Raw genomic sequence first — 20,375 nt, 5'->3', positions numbered from 1 at the left:
GATAATATATAATCCTGAATAAAGATATCTACAATGTTCCAATCAACCCAAACACATAGACAAAAAATCTCTTTTATCAGGTTTAACACAGCACAGTCTAATGCTCACATGAACAAAGAACAAAGAACAATACAGCACAGGAACAGACCCTTCGGCCCTCCAAGCCTGCGCCGCTCATGCGCCCAACTAGACCGTTGTTTGTATCCCTGTATTCCCAGTCTGTTCATGTGGCTATCTAGATAAATCTTAAATGATCCCAGCGTGCCCACTTCAACCACCTTGCTTGGCAGTGCATTCCAGGCCCCCACCACCCCCTGTGTAAAATATGTCTCCCTGACATCTGCGTTGAACCCCCTCACTTTGAACTTGTAACCCCTTGTGTTCGTTACCTCCGACCTGGAAAAAACTTCCCACTGTTCACTCTATCTATGCCCTTCATAATTTTATACACCTCTATTAGGTCGTCCCTCACCCTCCGTCTTTCCAGGAAGAACAACTCCAGTTGTGATATTTGAAATTGAATCCCTTGGTTGGAGAATTGAAAACTCTCAGCCTTCATACATTCAGAACAGGTTGAAATCAGAACAATTTCCCAGAACATCAGGATTTTAGGCAAACAACCAACAGGAGATTCTTTCCTTCAGGAAGGCAAATCTTTGCTTTAAGATCACCAGCAGAATTTCAAAAAAAACTGGGAGGGAGAGACTTCTATTCAGCTTGCTATTCCTGTTAAAACCCAACTGCAGCTCAGAACTGAAAATGAAACCTTAAACTCACTGGGGAAAAAAACACATGCCTGTCCTTCTAACAATGCAGGATTGTAAAACTAATCCCAGAGTAAACACCAACAACCCCATTTAAACCACTTAAGTAGCAATAAAATGACTCTTTGTAGTCAGCTCAACAACATAAACACAGCTCACAGTCTTAGCTATGTCATTACCTAGAAGGTGTTGTAAGTCTGTTTTGGCATTGACCAATCTGTTGACAGAACTCCAGTGAAGCTTTATCTTGTCCAACCATGATCTCCCAAATAGAGCTGGGAAATTACCACAGACCACGTGGAAAGGCAACTCTGCTGATTGTCCACGCATACATTGACCATGATGTTATCTTTTAATTAAACTATCTCCTGGACTGTGCTAGGTTCTGAAGTTAGTCCATAGGGCATTCTGTGGTACTGCAACAATCCTTTGTAAGGAACAAAAGTTGTAAGATATTGGCTTTGCTCTGCTGATGGTATGTGAAGATAGCTCTGTCATGTGTCAAACTTTGTGAAAACTGTGATAACATGGAATTATGCTGATAGTTGTAGGATTGAAGAAATTGGGTACTTTTCTGGAATATTGGCCAACTGTTTGCACGAGTGTAATCTTCCAGTCTCGCTGATGGCCCATCCCTGCTATGGTTTCCTGATGGCAAGGGATGCATTCTCTGGGGAATTCCATTGATAATGGCAGGACCAGAAGATCTCATCTCCAGCCAATGGCAGGCTGTTGCCATGAAACTCATGATTGGCTCCATGGAAAATCTCACCCATTATTTTTATTGACTGCCTTGAGGTTTATGCATAGTCTAAGTATGCTATTTTTGAATCACACAATGACTTGATTTGATTTCCATGGTAATGAGTCGATTTGCTCAATGATGTCATCTGCTTCCAGTCACTTCAGCTCCTATGACATTATGACTCGGATTTCAAATGACAACCAGATCAAATATTCCAAGCTGGCTGAATTGAAGAATTGAAGTGAGGAGCATGACGATACTCCATAATCTCCCAAGTCTAATAACTAGGGAAAGATGCCGGCATATATATGTTAATGCACCGTGTGGTCTTCAAATTTGAAACCAATTCTGTTGGAAGTTTTTCCGCCCTAAAGCCTTTGGATGCATGAACCTGTTTAAGGTGAAGCTTTTGTAGCTTACTGGAACTGTTATTATTCCAAAAACTAGAATAATTGAGCTCTTGTAAGCTTGAAAATTTGTCTGTCACAAGAGCGAGAGAAAGTTGTGAAAAATGTTGATAGTATTTGTCACTCAATATAGATACTTTTGCACCAACATTGATGAGAAGGCATACTGACATTCTAACAGTCTTAACTGAGTGTTCCTTAATGACTTGGTGCTTTACCATGCATGATGGTTTACATATGCCATAGGTCACTCTCAGGAAGAGTCTTCCCCACGTTCTAAATCAATGAAGTCCTCTTCTTTGTGAAGTGGTTCTACTTTACAAAGAACAAAACGAACAAAGAAAATTACAGCACAAGAACAAGCCCTTTGGCGCTCGAAGCCTGTACCATTCATGCTGCCCAGCTGAACTAAAACTCCCTACCCTTTTGGGGACCATATCCCTCTGTTCCCATCCTATTCATGTATTTGTCCAGATGCCCCTTAAAACTCATTATCGTCTCTGCTTCCACTACCTCCCCCGGCAGCCAATTCCAGGCACTCACCACACTGTATAAAAAGCTTGCCTCGTACATCTCCTTTAAACCATGCCCCTCGCACCTTAAACCTATGCCCCCTAGTAATTAACTCTTTTACCCTGGAAAAGCTTCTGGCTATCAATTCTGTCCATGTCCCTCATAATCTTGTAGCTTTCTATCAGGTCACCCTTCAACCTCCGTCATTCCAGTGAGAACAAACCAAGTTTCCCCAACCTCTCCCCATAGCTAATGCCCTCCATGTCAACATACTGGTAAATCTTTTCTGTACCCTCTCCAAACTTCCGCATCTTTCTGATACTGTGGCGACCAGAACTGAACATCACCTCCAAGTGCGGCCTAAGGTTTTATAAAGCTGCAACATGACTTTCCAATTTTTAAACTCAGTGCCCCAGCCAATGAAGGCAAGCATGCCATATGCCTTCTTGACTACCTTCTCCAACTGTGCGGCCACTTTTAGTGATCTGTGTACCTGAACTTCCAGATCCCTCTGCCTACCAATCCACTTAAAGGTTCTGTAATTTACTGTATATTTCCTATCTGTATTAGATCTTCCAAAATGCATCACCTCACATTTGTCCTGATTAAACTCCACCTGCCATCTCTCCGCCCAAGCCTCCAACTGATCTATATCCTGCTGTATCCTCTGATAGTCTTCATTGCTATCCACAAATCCACCAACTTTTGTTGTCCGCAAACTTACTAATCAAACCAGTTATATTTTCCTTCAAATCATTTATATATATTACAAACAACAAAGGTCCCAGCACTGAAGAACACCACTTGTCACAGCCTTCCATTCAGAAATGCACAATTCTACTTCTACCCCCTGTCTTCTATGACCGAGCCAGTTCTGTATCCACCTTGCTGGCTCACGTCTAATCCCAAGCGACTTCACCTTCTGCACCAATCTGCCATGTCAAAGCCTTACTGAAGTCCACGTAGACAACATCCACTGCCTTACCTTCATCAATCATTTTCATAACTTCCTTGAAAAACTCCATCAAGTTAGTGACGCACAACCTTCCTTTCACAAAACTATGTTGCCTCTTGCTAATATGTCCACTTATTTCCAAGTGAGAGTAAATCCTGTCTCGAAGAATCCCCTCCAATAATTTCCCTACCACTGACGTAAGGCTCATCGGCCTTTAATTACCTGGATTATTCTTGTTACCCTTCTTAAACAAAGGAAAAATATTGGCTGTTCTCCAATCCTCTGTGACCTCCCCGGTAGCCAGTGAGGATACAAAGATTTCTCTCAAGGCCCCAGCATTTTCCTCCCTTGTTTTTCTCAGTATTTTGGGGTATATCCCATCAGGCTCCATGGACTTGTCTCTATTAATCTTTCTCAAGAACCCCAATACCTCCTCATTTTTGATCTCAACACGACTCAAACTATCTACACAACCTTTCCCAGACTCATCATCCATCAATTCCTTCTCTTTGGTGAATACTGACACAAAGTACTCATTTAATACCTCACCCATTTTCACTGGTTCCACGTATAACTTCCCTCCCCTGTCCTTGAGTGGGCCAACCCTCTCCCTGACTACCCTCTTGCTCTTTATATATGTATAAAATGTGGTGGAATTTTCCTTGATCCTCCTTTTTTCCTTGACCTGGACATGATGTTGTGAATTGATGAATATTTCTACACTTTTAGTACATGATTGACTGTATCGGACTGTGATGGGGCATGTGATGATGAGATTGTTGATGTCTTTGTCCATATCCCTTGCTCTTGAGCTGGTTGGATAGGTTGTGGCTGCAACCCTGAGTCTGAGGCTGCATTTCTGTATAATCTAACAGATTATATTTGGACAGCCAAGGTCTGTCATGTTGTTTCTGTCTGCTTGCATAATAAATAAACATCAAGGAAGGAACCATGCAAGAGGGATTTCTTAACAGAAAAGTACAGAGGTTCATTTGAGAAATTGGTAGCAGTATCTCACATTTGGAGAACTTGTACACATGTCTAACTTGATAGCTTCCTCAGGCAAACTTAGCCTGAATCACATGATACATTGCATCATTTCCCCTCCCTTGATGTATCCAGAAAACAGCCACACCCAGGTGATACACATTGAGGTCCAGTTGTCAATAACTCCCAGGGCAACTCCATCCTGACTGTACCACAATGCTATCATCTCTACTAGGTCTGACCTGCAGTACAACAGGACTAACCCAGGAATGGTGATGATGGTGCCTGAGATATTATAGAAAGATAGAATCCCTACAATGCAGAAGGAGGCCATTTGGCCCAGCAAGTCTTCACCGACCACAATACCAACCAGGCCGTATCTCCATTACCCTGTACATTTACCATAGCTAGTCCCCCTGACACTAAGGGGCATTTTAACTTAGCACCTAACCCTCAGCACACCATTGGACTGTGGGAAGAAATCAGAGCACCCAGAGGAAACCCATGCACTCACAGGGAGGACGTGCAAACTCCACATAGACAGTGACCCAAGCCGGGAATCAAACCTGGGTCGAAGCGCTGTGAGACAGCAGTGCTAATCACTGTGCCACCCAAGTTATCTGTAAATTATGAGTCTGTGAGTATGACTACATCAGGCATACATTTGTGAGACAGCAGTCAAGCCCCCAGATGTTAGTGAGGAGGACTTTGCAGGTGTAATGTTAGGGATTGTGGGTTTTGCACAGAAAGAAAAGCTATTGTTTGCACATATAAAGTCAAACAAAGACACAACAGGTCTTATTGAAGAACTGCTCTCTGCACTTCATCAAACAGAAAAACTGAAAGTTAGAAAAGTAACCCAAGCACACATCCTAATTACATCATCAAGTCATGTGATCAACTCTTAAAGAAACCTGCACTCTTTTTTTAAATATATAAAAGCAGGGTTGAAAGGGCAAGGTTTGCCATCGACTGTTCTGGTGCCTAGGTTGATGCCAGGTGGTCTGTCCAGTTTTTAATTTTTTTTCTAATGAAATGATATGACTGAATGCCTTGCTGGGCAGTTGTCAACTACATTGCTGTGGGTCTGGAGCCACATGTAGAGCAAATCAGGTAAGAACAGCGTGTTTCCTTTTGTAAAGGGCATTAGTGAATCAGGTGGGTTTTTATGACAATTGACAATGGTTTCATAGTCACCTTTGAAATTTTAATTCCAGGTGTTTTTATTGAATTTGAATTCCCCCATCTGCCATGATGGTATATAAGAACTTTAAGAAAGGAAATGGCTCTAGGTATTATTATGCTTATCTAAGCATTAATCCTATGCTTTCTTTCATTACAAATGGAAAATATTTATTTATTAATGAAACAATTGATCAAAATCGGACTCTATTATTTATCAAAGATCAACTACATTCAGAGAGCTCTTCACAATCATCTACAACCCTTTCTCCAGAAACATAGCAAATTGCCTTTTGAACCTATGTATATTGTGTTTGTCTACTTTGTCTCCCATCTTCTCCGAAACCATCTTGAGCACCTCTTGTGTCTCCAATCTGATTTCCACTAAAATGCTGATCACCTGATTTCCTTACTTAGCCCAGTGCTTGCTGATGTAACAACTAATTTCCGCTCTGCTGATACTGACCCTGCCCATCAAAACTGCCGCCATCGCTCACCTATCTCCATCAAGTCAACCTCAATCCTGTGCCCTTGCAAACTCTACCACTTCTCTAACTTCATTTCCTTCTTTAAAATCCTGAATGTATTATTGCCTCCAGATTTGTAGCCAATTATTCACTAACTTGCTCAAATTCTCAATCTTGGATGGGATTTTCCAACCCCTCACACCAATTGGATCTTCCTGTCCCACATCTGCTGCAGGGGAACCCATCTTGGCAGGGCTGGAAAATGACAGCATTTGTGCTTAAATCACTCCATTGTGACATACCTCCCTCCACCACTGCAATCACCCTCTCAACAACTCTCTATTCCTTTAGACCAGGCTCATGTACATTCATGCACACATAACCCAACCCCACCTCACAACCTCCACTGGCTCAAAACTTTGTCATTTAACATCTTAACCTCAGTCTCTGGAATTACTCACATTATACTCCTCTGGTTCTCTCATTTTCCTTTTTCCTTCAAGAGCCTTCTTAAGACCTACTAATTTGACCAAACCTTAAAATGTAAGAGTGAAAGTAGGCCATTTGGTCTATCAAGTCTGTTCCACCCACCATTCAATGATATCATGACTGATCTGATCTGATAGTCCTCACCTCCACTTTCTCACCTTATCCATATAACCCTTGATTCCCTAAAAATCTGTCTGTCTCGATCTTGAATATTCTTAATGAGCCAGGTCTCTGCAGTAAAGAATTCCATTTGTTCACAACCCTCTGAGAGAAGAAATTCCCCCTGAGCTTTGTCTTAAATGGGTGACACTTTACTCTGAGCTTGTGTCCTCTGGTTCTAGGCTCTCCCACAATGTCAAACAGCTCTCATCCTGTGCCCTGTCAAGCCCCCTGAGAATCTTCCACGTCTTAGTAAAATTCCTCTCGTTCTTCTAAACTCCAATAAGTACAGACCTAAACTACTCAATCTCTCTTGATAAGAAAATCCCTCCATACCCGGGATCAACCTAGTGAACTGTCTCCAATGTCAGTATATCTTTCCTTAGATATGGGGACCAAAACTGTGCACAATATTCCACATGTGGTCTAACTCTAGGGAAGATTGAGCAAGACTTCCCTATTTTTATACAGTTCCCTTTGAAATAAAGGCCATATTCCATTTGCCTCCCCTATTAACTGGTGAACTTGAATGCTAACTTTTTGTGATTTATGTACGAGAACCTCAAAATCCTTCTGTGCTGCAGCCTTTCTCCGTTTAATAATATTCTTTTTTATCCTTCGTACCAGAATGCACAATTTCACATTTTACTACTTCATATTCCATCTGCCAAGTTTTCGCCCATTGTCTATATACCTCTAACTCTTTGTGTCATCCTCACCACTTGCCTTCCCAGCTTTTTAAAATTTGTTCAAGGGACATGGGCTTCGCTTGCTGGGCCAGCATTTATTGCCATCCCTAAGGGCATTTAAGAATCAATGACATTGCTGTGGTTCTGGAGTCACATGTAGGCCAGACCAAGTAAGGATGACAGGTTTCCTTCCCTAAAGGACATGATGGGTTTTTATCTCAATTGACAATGATTTAATGGACAACAGGGAAGTTTTAATTCCAGATTTTGTATTGAATTCAAAATTCACCATCTGCCACAGTGAGATTTGAACCCTAGTCTTCAGTGCATTACCCTGGTTACTCTGGATTACTAGCCCAGCAACAATACCACTAACCACTGTCTCCCCCAATTTTCGTGTTCTGCAAACTTGACAGAAGTACTTTCACTTCCCTCGTCCAAGTCATTAATATAAGATGTAAATAATTATGGGCCAGCACTGATCCATGTGGCGCTCACTAGTTACAGATTGCCATTCTGAAAATGCCCCTCCTATTCCAAGTTTCTGTCTTCTATTAATCAGTCGATCTATGCTACTATATTAACCCCAACACACCCGCAACGTACAACCAAGTAGATATTCTTGTATTTCTGGCATCATGCACGCCTTTTCATAGGGTTGATCAGTTGGCTGAACAGCTGGGTAGTGATGCAGAATGACACCAACAGTACAAATTCAATTCCTGTACCTTCTGAGGTTATTCACGAAGACCCTTCTTCTCAACCTTATCCCTCCCCTGAGATGTGGTGGTCCTCAGGTTAAATCACCACCAGTCACAGCCTATGGTTATCTGGCACTATACCTTTATCTTATATCCCTGCAAAATATGATTACCCTTCTTTGCAGAATCTTCTGTTCTGTTGTAATCTGTAACTCAAGCTATTTCTCCAACTCATCATCACGAAAGCTTTGCAATTAGCTAACATCCTTTTAAAGAGCTGTTGGTTCCAAACAACTCTTCCCTTCACCTCTGTGTATTTCTAGCACATCCTGAGCAGTGCATCATGCAATATCACGTAACTGAGTTGACCTTGCATTATAGCATGAAGTTAATGTAAGATTGCAATTTTAGTATTATATTTCTGAGATTTTTCAATTGGGTGAAGTAATGTTTATGAATTTTTAAGTTAGCTGATTTTTAAATAGTTTAGTTTGAATTTTTGTTAGACAGTTAACAATTAAGTCTATTGGGTAGCAAGAAGGCACTTGTAAGGAATCATACTTAAAATTAAGTTTATGACTTCAATGTTGTCTTTGGGTCTGAATTCAAGGAGTTGTCTGCTTTGAAGGAATAATTGAAAGAATTGAGTTCAGTAATTTAAACGGAGGATGACATCTTACCTTTGAAAATAACATGCATTGCTTTGATCTGTACTAGATCTAAACATATATTTTCTATAATAGTATGGTAGGAAATGTTTTTAACATTTGTTCTTCATGGTTTTAGTAATTGTAAGAATGAGTTAGAGAATGTTCATGTGAATATTTGTGATTGGTGTTCTATTGACAAGAGGATGTGACATTAATTATACATTGGTAATCTGTATCAAAGGATGAAGCATTTGTTTGCAGTGAAATGTAAACTTCTGGGGTCTGAGGATGTATGAGATGGAACTGTCTCAGTTTACAACCCATGAAGCAACATATAAACAACAAAAAAGAGTAATTTGGACTACTCCCAAATAAAGAAGGAAGAATAATGAGAATGAGGGATGAACGTTTGAAAATTAGTATCTTTGTTGACACAGTTTTACGATCACTTCAATGTTATGCTTCAATTCATCACTACTTCTGAGATAGAAGAAAACAGACATTGGCTGAGCTGTCAGCATTCAAGAAATCCTAGGCCCTTGAAGATTAAAGTATTTCCAGGATGTCTTCACTGCTTTTTAAGTATATTTTATATGATACTTTATTAATTTTGCTTAATTCACAAATACTAGTCACTCATACCTTGTTAGGTCAAACCCAGCTCATTTGCTGTACATTAAATATTTTGAACTTGTAATTCTAAGTCTTACATTAGCTCACAGAACTGCAGATGCAATGGGCAAAGTTAGTAGTCCTGCTGTTACTAAAAGGAGCTCCACTATCAGCTTCTACAGCTTAATTTGATTTGAAATATTAACAAACTGGCTCTTCGTGCATTGATTACAAACCAATATGGAAACCACCTGAGGTTGTCTCATGAGCTGCTGTGGGTCGATTGTATTCACTTGCTGAGTTGCTTCGGCTCCTATGCTTGGAGGTGAGTGTAACTGCAGGCTGAAGGAAATAAATATGATGACTGAAAGCAAAATCATATGCAGCCAACCAAGCAACCTAACTATATTTAATTACAAAATAGCTTTTACTGGCTGAAGTTATCTGCCAATAGTTTTGAAAGATCAGGAATTTTTGCCCACAATTTACAGTAGATTTTGATATCTAGAGCAAAGCAGCAACATCAGGTAGAAACCAGAATTGGTAGTAAAGGGTAAATTGGGTTATATCAGCACTGAGATAAGCTGGGAAAAAGAACAATATGGGTGCAGAATGAAGTAAAAGGATGCTAGTATGGACAAGAGATTGGAAGCAGAAGAGTACATCTATGTCTTAGAATGGAGAAAAGTGCAGCCTAGTTGGAGAGGTACTTTATCTCAACTGTGGGGACAGAGAAGGATAATTCTATATCATTGCTACAATCATAGAAAGTTAAAAGCAATTTAATAAGAAAATGCTGTGCATTGTTCCAATTTCTCAACAGGAAATTAGAGAAAGTCCTTGCAATAGTTCCATAATCATTTAACACAATATTAGATGTACCTGGATGTTATTCTATGGTTCAGTGTAACTACGTTTCTTAGAATAGAATTATAGAATCCCTACAGTGTAGAAGGAGGCCGTTTGGCCCATCGGGTTTGCACTGGCTACAATCACACCGCAGGCCCTATCCCCACGTTTACCCCACTAATTTACACATCCTAGGACACTAAGGGACAATTAAGCATGTCCAATCAACCTAATCAGCACATCTATCAACTGTGGGACAAAACCAGTCCACCCAGAGAAAACCCACACAGTCACAGGGAGAACATGCAAACCCCACACAAACAGTGATCTAAGCCAGGAATTGAACCCAGGTCCCTGGAGCTGTGAGGCAGCAGTTGTGCCAACTTATGTTTCAGGGATTTTCATAAGACTTTATAGAATCTACTGCAGAGGAGCAGATTCATCAGTCCAATAAATCTACCCAGTTGTTTATACTTCACACGTGCCTTCTCCCATTATTATTAGCTCTTACACATCAAGCCTCTCCTTAAATGCAGAGATTTATCTGTGTCAGCTGTTTGTAGTAGTGACTTCCACATTCTGACTACTTTGTAAATCAAGAATGTCTCCTGAATTTTTATTTTATCTGTTTATGTTTATCTTATATCATTCCCCCTTTGGATTCACTCACAAGTAGAAACGATTTCTCTGCATCCAGACTATTGAATGTCTTCATAATTAAAAAAAACTTCTATCAGGACTTGTTTTAATCATCTCCTTTCTAGAAGAAAAAGGACCAAATTATTTACTTTTTCCTGATCTTTGCATGCTTACTGTTTTTGAGTTTTCATCTTATCCTGTGTCATGCTAACTCTTTATGGCATTGATCAGCTTTTGCTGTTTGTAATGTCAGCCCAAGAGATAGTACGTAAGTAATGAGGAGAGGGAGGCTAAGAATGTAGTTTGAGAGTGCATTGCAGTTGGCTATGTTGACATAGAAGAAGCCATTGGCAATGATGGAAGGTCTGTGACAGATTTGAGCAGAACTTGAAGCATTACACTGAGAAAAAGATATTAGAGGAGGATGGAATGTTTAGGGTTAAGGCACAGAAGAGAATGAGGAATACAAAAGAACTTTGGTTACAGTCACCCAGGATGGTGTTCAGAGTGCTCTGATAATTTATTTCAGATGAGATGTTAAAATCCCCTCTCGGGAAGTTGTTAAAATTCCCATGATACTATTCAAAAGACTTTTCCTGGGTTTCCAGGCAAATATTTATTCCTCAACCAATGTAACAATAAGTTATCTGGTGAAATATCTCGTTATTATTTAACGGCCCTTTTTGTAAAGAAGTTGACTTTCCTTGGTACAACAGTGCAATGAAGAGTACTTAAGTGGAAAACACTTTGGGACATGAAAGGTGCTTTATAATTGCAATTCCTTTCCTTTCCATCTAATATTTCTATTTTGTCCAAAATGTACAAATTAAATATTATAATTTGATCGCACTTTCTCTATAGTACAATTCTTTTTTAATACATGGTGGTGCAATTCTTTTTGTAAGTGGATGAAAAATCAAGGCTGTTTCGATTAATCTTGGATCATGAATATGATTATGTCTGGAATACATTGTATGTTAAGCATTTATGAGACTGATTTATAAAATATACTATTTTGTTCTGAAACAAAATGCCATCTTCTTTATCATGTAACTGATCCTCATTCATGCATAAATTATATCACTGGGGGCAAGAATACTCTGGGTACAAACCAGTTGTATTTTAGCATGTTGTTTCCTCCACCATTTTCCAAAGCCACTAAAAACACTGTTGTGCTTCTGTCTCCACAAGATTCTGCATTGCTGCTGAAGCTTTCTCTTTAATGATGTTCATTATCTAATAACTATAATTGGCAAAAATAATTTAAATGACCGTAAGTTGGCTCAAGCAGACTACGTCTTATCAGAGGAAAACTTGGGTCTTGTTCCTCCACCTCAATGTCTGTGACAAACATGGAACATTTCAGGTCTTAGCTTATATATAAACCCACAGTGTCCTTTGGTCCTTATTGAAAAAAATGTTGAAATTGTTTTCCCAGAGCTTTACTCCATGTTCTCCAATTTGCCTCTTGGAAAATCTGTGAACAACAGAAAGGAAATCCCATGGTTCAATGTAATATTCAGTTTAATGTTAATATCTTTGCAGTAGTTTTTATATATTTTGTAGTACTACTTTTAGTAATATTTAGTTAAATAATCAGAAAAAAGCTTCAAATGCACTATATTTAGGAACTTGTAGGACATTCAATATGGTATACAATATAAGTTCCTCATTGTTTCTTATACCGTTTTATTGTTAGTATATAAGCTGTAGGACCAAATTCAATATTGTATTGAACAACCGATATTTAGTGTAGTATTCAATTTAATATTTATTATTCATTATGAATTAGCATGATGCTCTAAAATTTGAGATGGTCATTATTCAAAAATTGGAAATTCAGTTCACCCAAATAGCTACAATATCCTCTAATCTTAACATACTTTTTCGTTAAAAAAAATTGCCTCTTTATTGTTTGTTTACCATTTAAACAAGTAATGCTGTAATTACGTAGTTGCCGTATGACTATAAAGGCACACCTGAATTTCCGATGCATATTATTGGCAATGTTACCAGCAATCCTGCATGCAAAATGAAATTAGTGCTGCCCCACTTTCAACAACAGGGATTATGCAATACCTCTAAGCCTATAAGACCATATTAGTCATCTATGGTTATCAAGATATCCCACAAGCACTGAGAATAGAAACATAAACAAAACAAAAAGATCTAGAAGCTCGTTTTGCTGGAATGTTTCAAGGGTTAATGAGCTGAGGTTTTAATGCTTTGTATAACAACGTAAATTCATTATAGTTCCAAGTTCTAATTTAGTGCAATATGAGGATCCTGGGACTATTATAAAAAGAAGACTGTGCAGTCAAATAAATCCAATAAAGTAAAACTGTCCATGTTCTTAACTGATCAGTAACCTGGTTTCCTAAGGACATAGTTGGCTCAACCCCATTGTATTTGGCTGCTTGAGCCAATTTGCAGTCATTTAAATTACTTTTACCAATTATGGTTATTAGATAATGGACATCATGAAAAAGGAAGATTCAGCAGCAATGCAGGATTTTGTGGAAATAGAAGTACAACAGTGTTTTCAGTGGCTCTGGAAAATGGTGGCAGAAGCCTTATGCTGAAATACAATTGGTTTGTCCCCAGAGTATTTTTTCCCACAGTAATACAATTCATACAGATACAAAAGTAACAGAAGTTGTAGCATTCTACAAGAATAGAATGCAAAAATCTATAAATAATACCAAGGGCAGAACTTTACAGTCTCTGCAATGGGTTTATAGAGTCTGTAAAATTCCCCAGGTGGCATTCCCACTCCCCCAACCTGTCCACAATCTTACATTGGGCAGGCACCAAAGGGCGATGCCTGCCCTCACCTCAATTGAGGGCCCCTCAATAACCAATTATTGGCCACTTCAGGGCCACTCCTCACCTGACCCCAATTTTGAAGCTGCTGGAAGGTTGTTGAAGGAGGAAGCCTAACAAGTCAACCTGCTCAGACCTTGGTTGGGAAGAGGGGACACCGCCCCTTTCCAGATTGGGCACCCCCTCACCAAGGTCTGACCACATGGATTCTTCCTTCCCTCCCACTTCTCCATTGAGATTTCCACACACCTCTCTCCACACACTCCAGGTTTTACCCCTCTTTGCTGAGATTACCTTGTGTTTACCTTGTCCTGAATTCTGGGGGCTGCATTTTATGGGGTGCTGAGGTTCCTCCTATTCATTGTTGATAGGCTGGAAGTTGAATTTTCGTCTTTCAGGGAAAGGAGGTTCTGCTTAGAGAGACACTGGTCAATCAGATGGCTGGCAGCTTTGCAATGCCAGTAGTGCCAGGTGGTATGATGGCCACTGCTGGAATGACAGGAGGTTGTTTTCAGAGCCAAATGCAAAGCTAAATTTGGGAGATTTACTGTGATCAGGAGGGTGAGAGGGGTAGAGAACTGAGTTTGAGAGGCGAAAAGGTAAAGGGAGACATGTGATCCTTGGTGGGTGAGGGTACCTCCGAATGGCACCAATGGAGATCTCACTCTTTGCTTGACACCAGTTATACTTATCTCAAAAAGAGTCTCAATAGGCCCAAGTAGGCGGTAGGCCACCAACTCCTCCACTCAGGCCATGTGCAGGATTTTATGAGACTCTGCATTCATATGTGCAGGTGGGTGAGCAAAAATTCAGCCCTGGGACTTAAAATCTGGGGATTGCTTATAACTCCATTCATAGCTACTGCTGTTACTGGCATCCTGGTATCTTAACGCAAGGTATTGATCAAATCACAAAGTGATCAGGCAAAGCCAACATGGCTTTGTGAAAGGGAAATTTTGTTTAACTGTTAAGAGTTTTTTGACATGTAGCATTCAAGGTGAGTAAAAGGTAGATGTGATGTATCTGCATTTCAAATGGAATTTGATGAAGTACTACCTCAAAATTTGCTACATGAGATAAGAGCACATGGTGCAAGGTTAATGTACTAGCATTGATAAAGGATTGGTTAGCTAACAGGAACCAGAGAGTAAGAATCATTGAGTCATTTTTAGGTTGGTAGGCCATAACCAATGGAGCTACAGGGGTCACTGCTGGATCCTCAACTACCTACAAATAAATCAATGTCTTAAATGGTGGGACCAAATGTATGGTAGCTAAATTTGCCAATAATATCAATACAAGCAGAGGGTAAATTATCAAGAGGAGGTAAAGAGTTTGCAAAGGGATCTTGGCAGGTTAAGTGAGTGTGAAAAACTTTGGCAGATTGGTCATAGCATGGATAAATGTGAACATGTCCATTTTAACAGGAAGATTAGAAAAGCAGTATTCAATTTAAATAGAGAGGGATCTGAGTGTTCTGGTACATGAATCACACAAAATTTGTTTGCAGGTTCAGCAAATGATTAGGAAGGCAGTTGGAGCATGGGCATTTATTGCAAGAGGAATGGAATATAAAAGTGGGGAGGTGTTACTGCATATGCACAGAGTCCTGGTGAGATCACTGGCATGATTTACTCCCATTGCATCAAGTGCGGGAGTGGACATGGGAAATTATCTTTCACTCACTGGCCAAACAAAGAACAAAGAACAACCCAGCACGGGAAACAGGCCCTTCGGCCCAACGAGCCCGCGCCGCCGCATCACCCTACACCTATTCTACCCTGCATGTCTACAAATGGAACCCCTAACTTAGCCAGATTCAGGGGAGAATAGTGTCAATTTGGTAAAACCAATCAGCCTAAGAGCACATCTTTGGGGTGTGGGAGGAAACCGGAGCGCCCGGAAGAAACCCACGCAACCACAGGGAGAATGCGCAAACTCCCACAGACACAGGCCCAAATCCATGTATCTGCACAGCTAGCAGTGCTAGTCACCGAGCTGTTGCGGCGCCCGTCTACCGGTCCAGGATCAAGCACACACACCGACACGAAGTACTAGGTCACTCCCGGAACTTCCAAGAGCAGCCCACGCACGACCCACCGTGTGCATGCCCCTCGTTTGACACGAGGTGGACCTCCACCTGCAGAATAAAAAGACAAAAACGTTAATCTTACAAGCCTGCTTTTCCGGTGTCTCCTGAGGTTCTAACCTTATTTAATAGCCTCTACCATAACCCTCCATCCTCGTTTCACTCATGTGTCTATCTAACTGAACCTTAAACGAGTCCAATGTTCCTGCCTCCACCACCCTACTCGGTAGCACGTTCCATACCCCCACAACTCTCTGCATAAAGAACCTTCCTCTCACTTCCAAATTATACCTCTCCCCCCTCACCCTTAAATCATGACCTCTCGTGTTTGTACCCAGTCTAGGGAGCAGTCTCTCACTATTAACTCTATCTATTCCCTTCAGTATCTTATATACCTCTATCATGTCCCCCCTCAATCTCCGTCTTTCCAAGGAGAATAGTCCCAGTTTCTCCAACCTTTCCTCGTAACCCAGCCCCTCCATGCCAGGCAACATCCTGGTAAACCTCCTCTGCACCCTTTCCAGAGACTCCACGTCCTTCCGGTAGTAAGGTGACCAGAACTGGACGCAGTACTCCAAATGCGGTCTAACCAACATTCTGTACAACTGAAGCATTAGATGGCAGCTTTTATACTCTATACCCCTTCCTATAAAGGCTAACATTCCATACGCCTTCCTAACAACCTTCTCAACTTGTGACGCAACCTTCATGGATTTGTGAACCTGCACTCCCAGGTCCCTCTGTATGTCTATACTCCTAATCTGTCTACCTTTTATCACATAGCTCCTCTCTGCATTATTCCTTCCAAAATGCATCACCTCGCATTTGTCAGGATTAAATTCCATCTGCCACCTATCTGCCCAATGCACCAACCTATCTATATCCTGTTGTATCACCTGACAATCCATTTCAGTACCCGCCAACCCTGCCATCTTGGTGTCATCAGCAAACTTGCTGATCACACCACCTACGCTCTCTTCCAAGTCATTTATGTATACTACAAAGAGGAGAGGTCCCAGTACTGAGCCCTGCGGCACACCACTGGTCACTGGCCCAGTTTTCATGCCATTTCATCCATTTCCTGTTGTGTTAATTATGCATGCCTGGGAAACACACTGGAAAAGGTCAAAGAGAAGATGTGTACTTACAACTTCAGCAAAACATACTGCGACTCTCCACTGTATTCCCCACCTGCACCAATCTCCCCTCCTACCCCATGCTTGAACACAGCCAACCTTCCAAGCTGACTCTTTGACCTGACATCCCCTTGACTTGAATAACTACTCTCGACTATGATGCCCTCCAATGCCTGACCTGACCTCCCTCTAAGCCCATATCCAACCCGACACCCCCCCTTACCATATCCAACCCAACATCCCATATTTCTGTCCTGATGCCACCCCCCCACCCCATCAGCCTGTGTCAGCCCACCCCCATGCCCAATCACCACCACCCACCACCCCACCCCATCCATCTCTGATGCAACATCTACCACTCTTTCCATGTTCAGACCACCTTGCCAGTGTCCAGATCTCCCCCAACTCCCCCCAATGCCCCTCCCACCACAAAAGTGGGTGTATCCTCCTTTGCTCCACTCTATTTTGCTGCCGAAGCCAGGGATGCACTTCACTTCTCACTCAGCCTGAATCAGGAAGGTGGAGTTTACAATTTAAGCACAGCTCAGTCAGTACGGAATGGCAATCCACTGCTGAGTGTCACACCGAGGAAGTTTCCTCAAATTAAAAACAAGCAAAAAAGCCCTAATTATCACCTGTGTTTAAAATGATTGTCACAAACTGTAAACATTCTAATTAATTACAGCTGAGACAGCCAGGGAGTGACAGACAACAAACAGGAGCACTGAAGAGATAACTTTAAATCCTCAAAATGGGTGAGTTTGGGTCAAGTGGCAAAACAAAATTTTCAATCTGAACCCAACTTGTCTCAAACTTATTGTTAGTTTTATCAGAGCTGGGATGAATAGTAAGCTATCAATCCATTCACAGTAACTTCTTCACAGTGTTAATGTAAGCATACTTGTGAGTAATAAATGAATTTAAGGAGGTTCGTCAGTCATTGAAAGCTTTTTGAGGAGGTTGCTTGTCTACTTTAACTTGTGTTTTATTTTGAATTAATGATGGGTGAAATTTCCTGGCTCTAGGAAGTTCAGTAAGAAGTCTCACAACACCAGGTTAAAGTCCAACAGGTTTATTTGGTAGCAAACGCCACTAGCTTTCGGAGAACTGCTCCTTTGTCAGGTAAGTGGGAGTTCTGTTCTCAAATAGGACATATAAAAACACAAACTCAATTTACAGAATACTGATTAGAATGTGAATCTTTACAGCTAATCAAGTCTTAAAGGTTCAGACAATGTGAGTGGAGAGAGCATTAAGCACAGATTAAAGAGGTGTGTATTGTTTTCAGGCAGGACAGTTAGTGAGATTTTGGAAGTCTAGGCAAGTCGTGGGGGTTACAAATAGTGTGACATGAATCCAAGATCCCGGTTGAGGCCATTCTCATGTGTGCAGAACTTGCCTATCAGTCTCTGCTCAGCGACTCTGTGTTGTGAAGACCACCTTGGAGAACACTTACCCAAAGATCAGAGGCCGAATGCCTGTGACTGCTGAAGTGTTCCCCAACAGGAAGAGAACAGTCTTGCCTGGTGATTGTTGAGGTGATATTGTTACATTTAGATGCTGCCATTGCCCTTCTCCATGCCACAGGCTGTGGGGTGGTAGATTCTCTCAGGGTGAACATTGTTCTTCCTATAACAAATATCTATAGCAGTAAGAGGTGAAAGGTGGCAGTATTGAATTAAATCCCACTCCTCTCTCCAGTACAGCTAACTATTAGATATTTACTTGTAACTGACATTGCATCCACTCGCTGTGTATTCTCTTTCTTTAAAATGTCATGATAATCAAATTAAAGGCTCATTTCCAGTTTTCAAAGAACACTGAATGGAGTTATGTAAGTCAGTTTCCAAAGCAGCAGTGAATATCTTAATTTGCCAGTTAATAACAATGTAATTTGACATTTCTATCTCTGTGGATTACATTATTCCCTATAAAACACATTCACCCCTGAATTTCAGAATAGTGGAGCTGTGTACACTACAACAAGAGATTTACTGAAAATGTAACATTTTAATTGGTAATAATATTTAAGATTTCCATAATTGTTGCATCTGATGAATAGTGGCTTAGGATATGTAAATGATTGTCTTTTGGTGCTCTGCACTTTGTTGTAATTATTGCTGATATTTTTTTTTCTTCCTATCTAGAAATACAAAGATGTAGAGCCCTTTATAAGGATTGAAGAGGTGGATGGCGTGGAATTGGTATTGCAGTTTGGAGAGAAGATGAAAGAGATGTTAGGAAGGAAAGTTGAGGCAGTGAAGGTACAAACTAATTCATTCCACTCCCACATTATCTGTATCCCAGCAGTTGCTTTCTATCCATGTGGGATTTTCAAATGTTGCATAATTAAATTCAACAGGAAAAGCAGGCAACCTACTAACAAGCTCCTAAATAATTGTTGTTCTCAAGTTTGAAATTTCAACCTCCCTAAGACTGAATACACAATCTAGGCTGATGTTTCAAAGGATTCATGCTCAGTTGTAGAAGTTGCTATCCCTTCTATGTGATACTAAACAGTAATTAAATTGAAAATTACTTTTCCCATAAAATTATTCAAAGAGCTGGGGGTTCTCCCAGTGTGCTCTCTCAGGCATCAAGCAGGCTGCCATATTTGATCACATAAAAATAGTTGCCACATTTCAAAATTATTATTTGTGATGTGCTTTAAATGATTTCTGAAATGCTCTGGAATACCCTCCCTGCACATCTTCACCTCTCTACCTCACTTTCTTCTTTTAAGGTAGTCCTTGAAACCTACATCCTTGACCTATCTTTTGGTTATCTGAGCTCACATCCCCTTACGTCACTTGGTGTCATGTTTTGTTTTATTTTGCTCCTGTGGAGCAGCTTGGAATATTTTATTATGTTAAAGGTATTATATAAATATAAGTTGTTACTATTTCTGAATGATCCGATAGGGTGCTGTAAAATGCAAGTTCAATTTCTCACCTTTCAATCTTCTTCACTCTTGTTAGATTAACTTATTGTATGCATTTTAAAACTGTGGCATCTGAATTGCACAAACCAGCATAATTTTCAGTGGGGAGTCAAAAGACAAGGTAAGTCTGAAATGCACAAACATTCTGCCATTTCTAAATATTCCAGTATTATTGTGCATTGCTAAGAAGTCCCCATGCTGAACTGAAGAATGTGTACAAATAACTGCATAATGACAAGATACATCATCTCCTAGAAATGACAAACCTAACTCATGGCTGTATGAAGTTAGTGTCAACGTGGATCAAGGTAAATCAGACTTTTTGTTGCCTTCAGTATTCTTCATTTATCTGGTATTTCCATTCCACTTCAATTTCTTTCAAACATTAACTTCCTCACAGAAGCTGTTAGGAGTTCAAAAATTACAGTCCTTCTAGTGTAATGTCATTCTTGAACTGAATGTAAGATGGCTCACGTTGCCCTGTGCCTCAAGGTAGAGTTCACATAACTACAGCAAGCCAGATGAAGCATGTAGTAAAGGTAGTGTTCCAAAATCCAAACATCCTCTTTTCATAATGA

The 20,375-nt window shown here is 40.5% G+C and overlaps 1 protein-coding gene across 2 annotated transcripts in view; it reads left to right on the top strand.

Annotated features, from left to right (window-relative positions):
* Positions 1-20,375, top strand: part of LOC145344092 (voltage-dependent calcium channel subunit alpha-2/delta-4-like) — a 429,967-nt gene that overhangs the window by 13,324 nt on the left and 396,268 nt on the right. For both annotated transcript variants that reach the window (XM_080190916.1, XM_080190917.1), the window contains exon 3: positions 19,004-19,120. In XM_080190916.1, the coding sequence (XP_080047042.1) occupies positions 19,004-19,120 (117 nt within the window). The remainder of the gene's footprint in view (positions 1-19,003; positions 19,121-20,375) is intronic.

Source organism: Carcharhinus amblyrhynchos, chromosome 6, assembly GCF_965287045.1.
Source record: "Carcharhinus amblyrhynchos chromosome 6, sCarAmb.v2.hapA, whole genome shotgun sequence".
NCBI lineage: Eukaryota > Metazoa > Chordata > Chondrichthyes > Carcharhiniformes > Carcharhinidae > Carcharhinus > Carcharhinus amblyrhynchos.
This window is presented reverse-complemented; position numbering and strand designations above follow the sequence as displayed.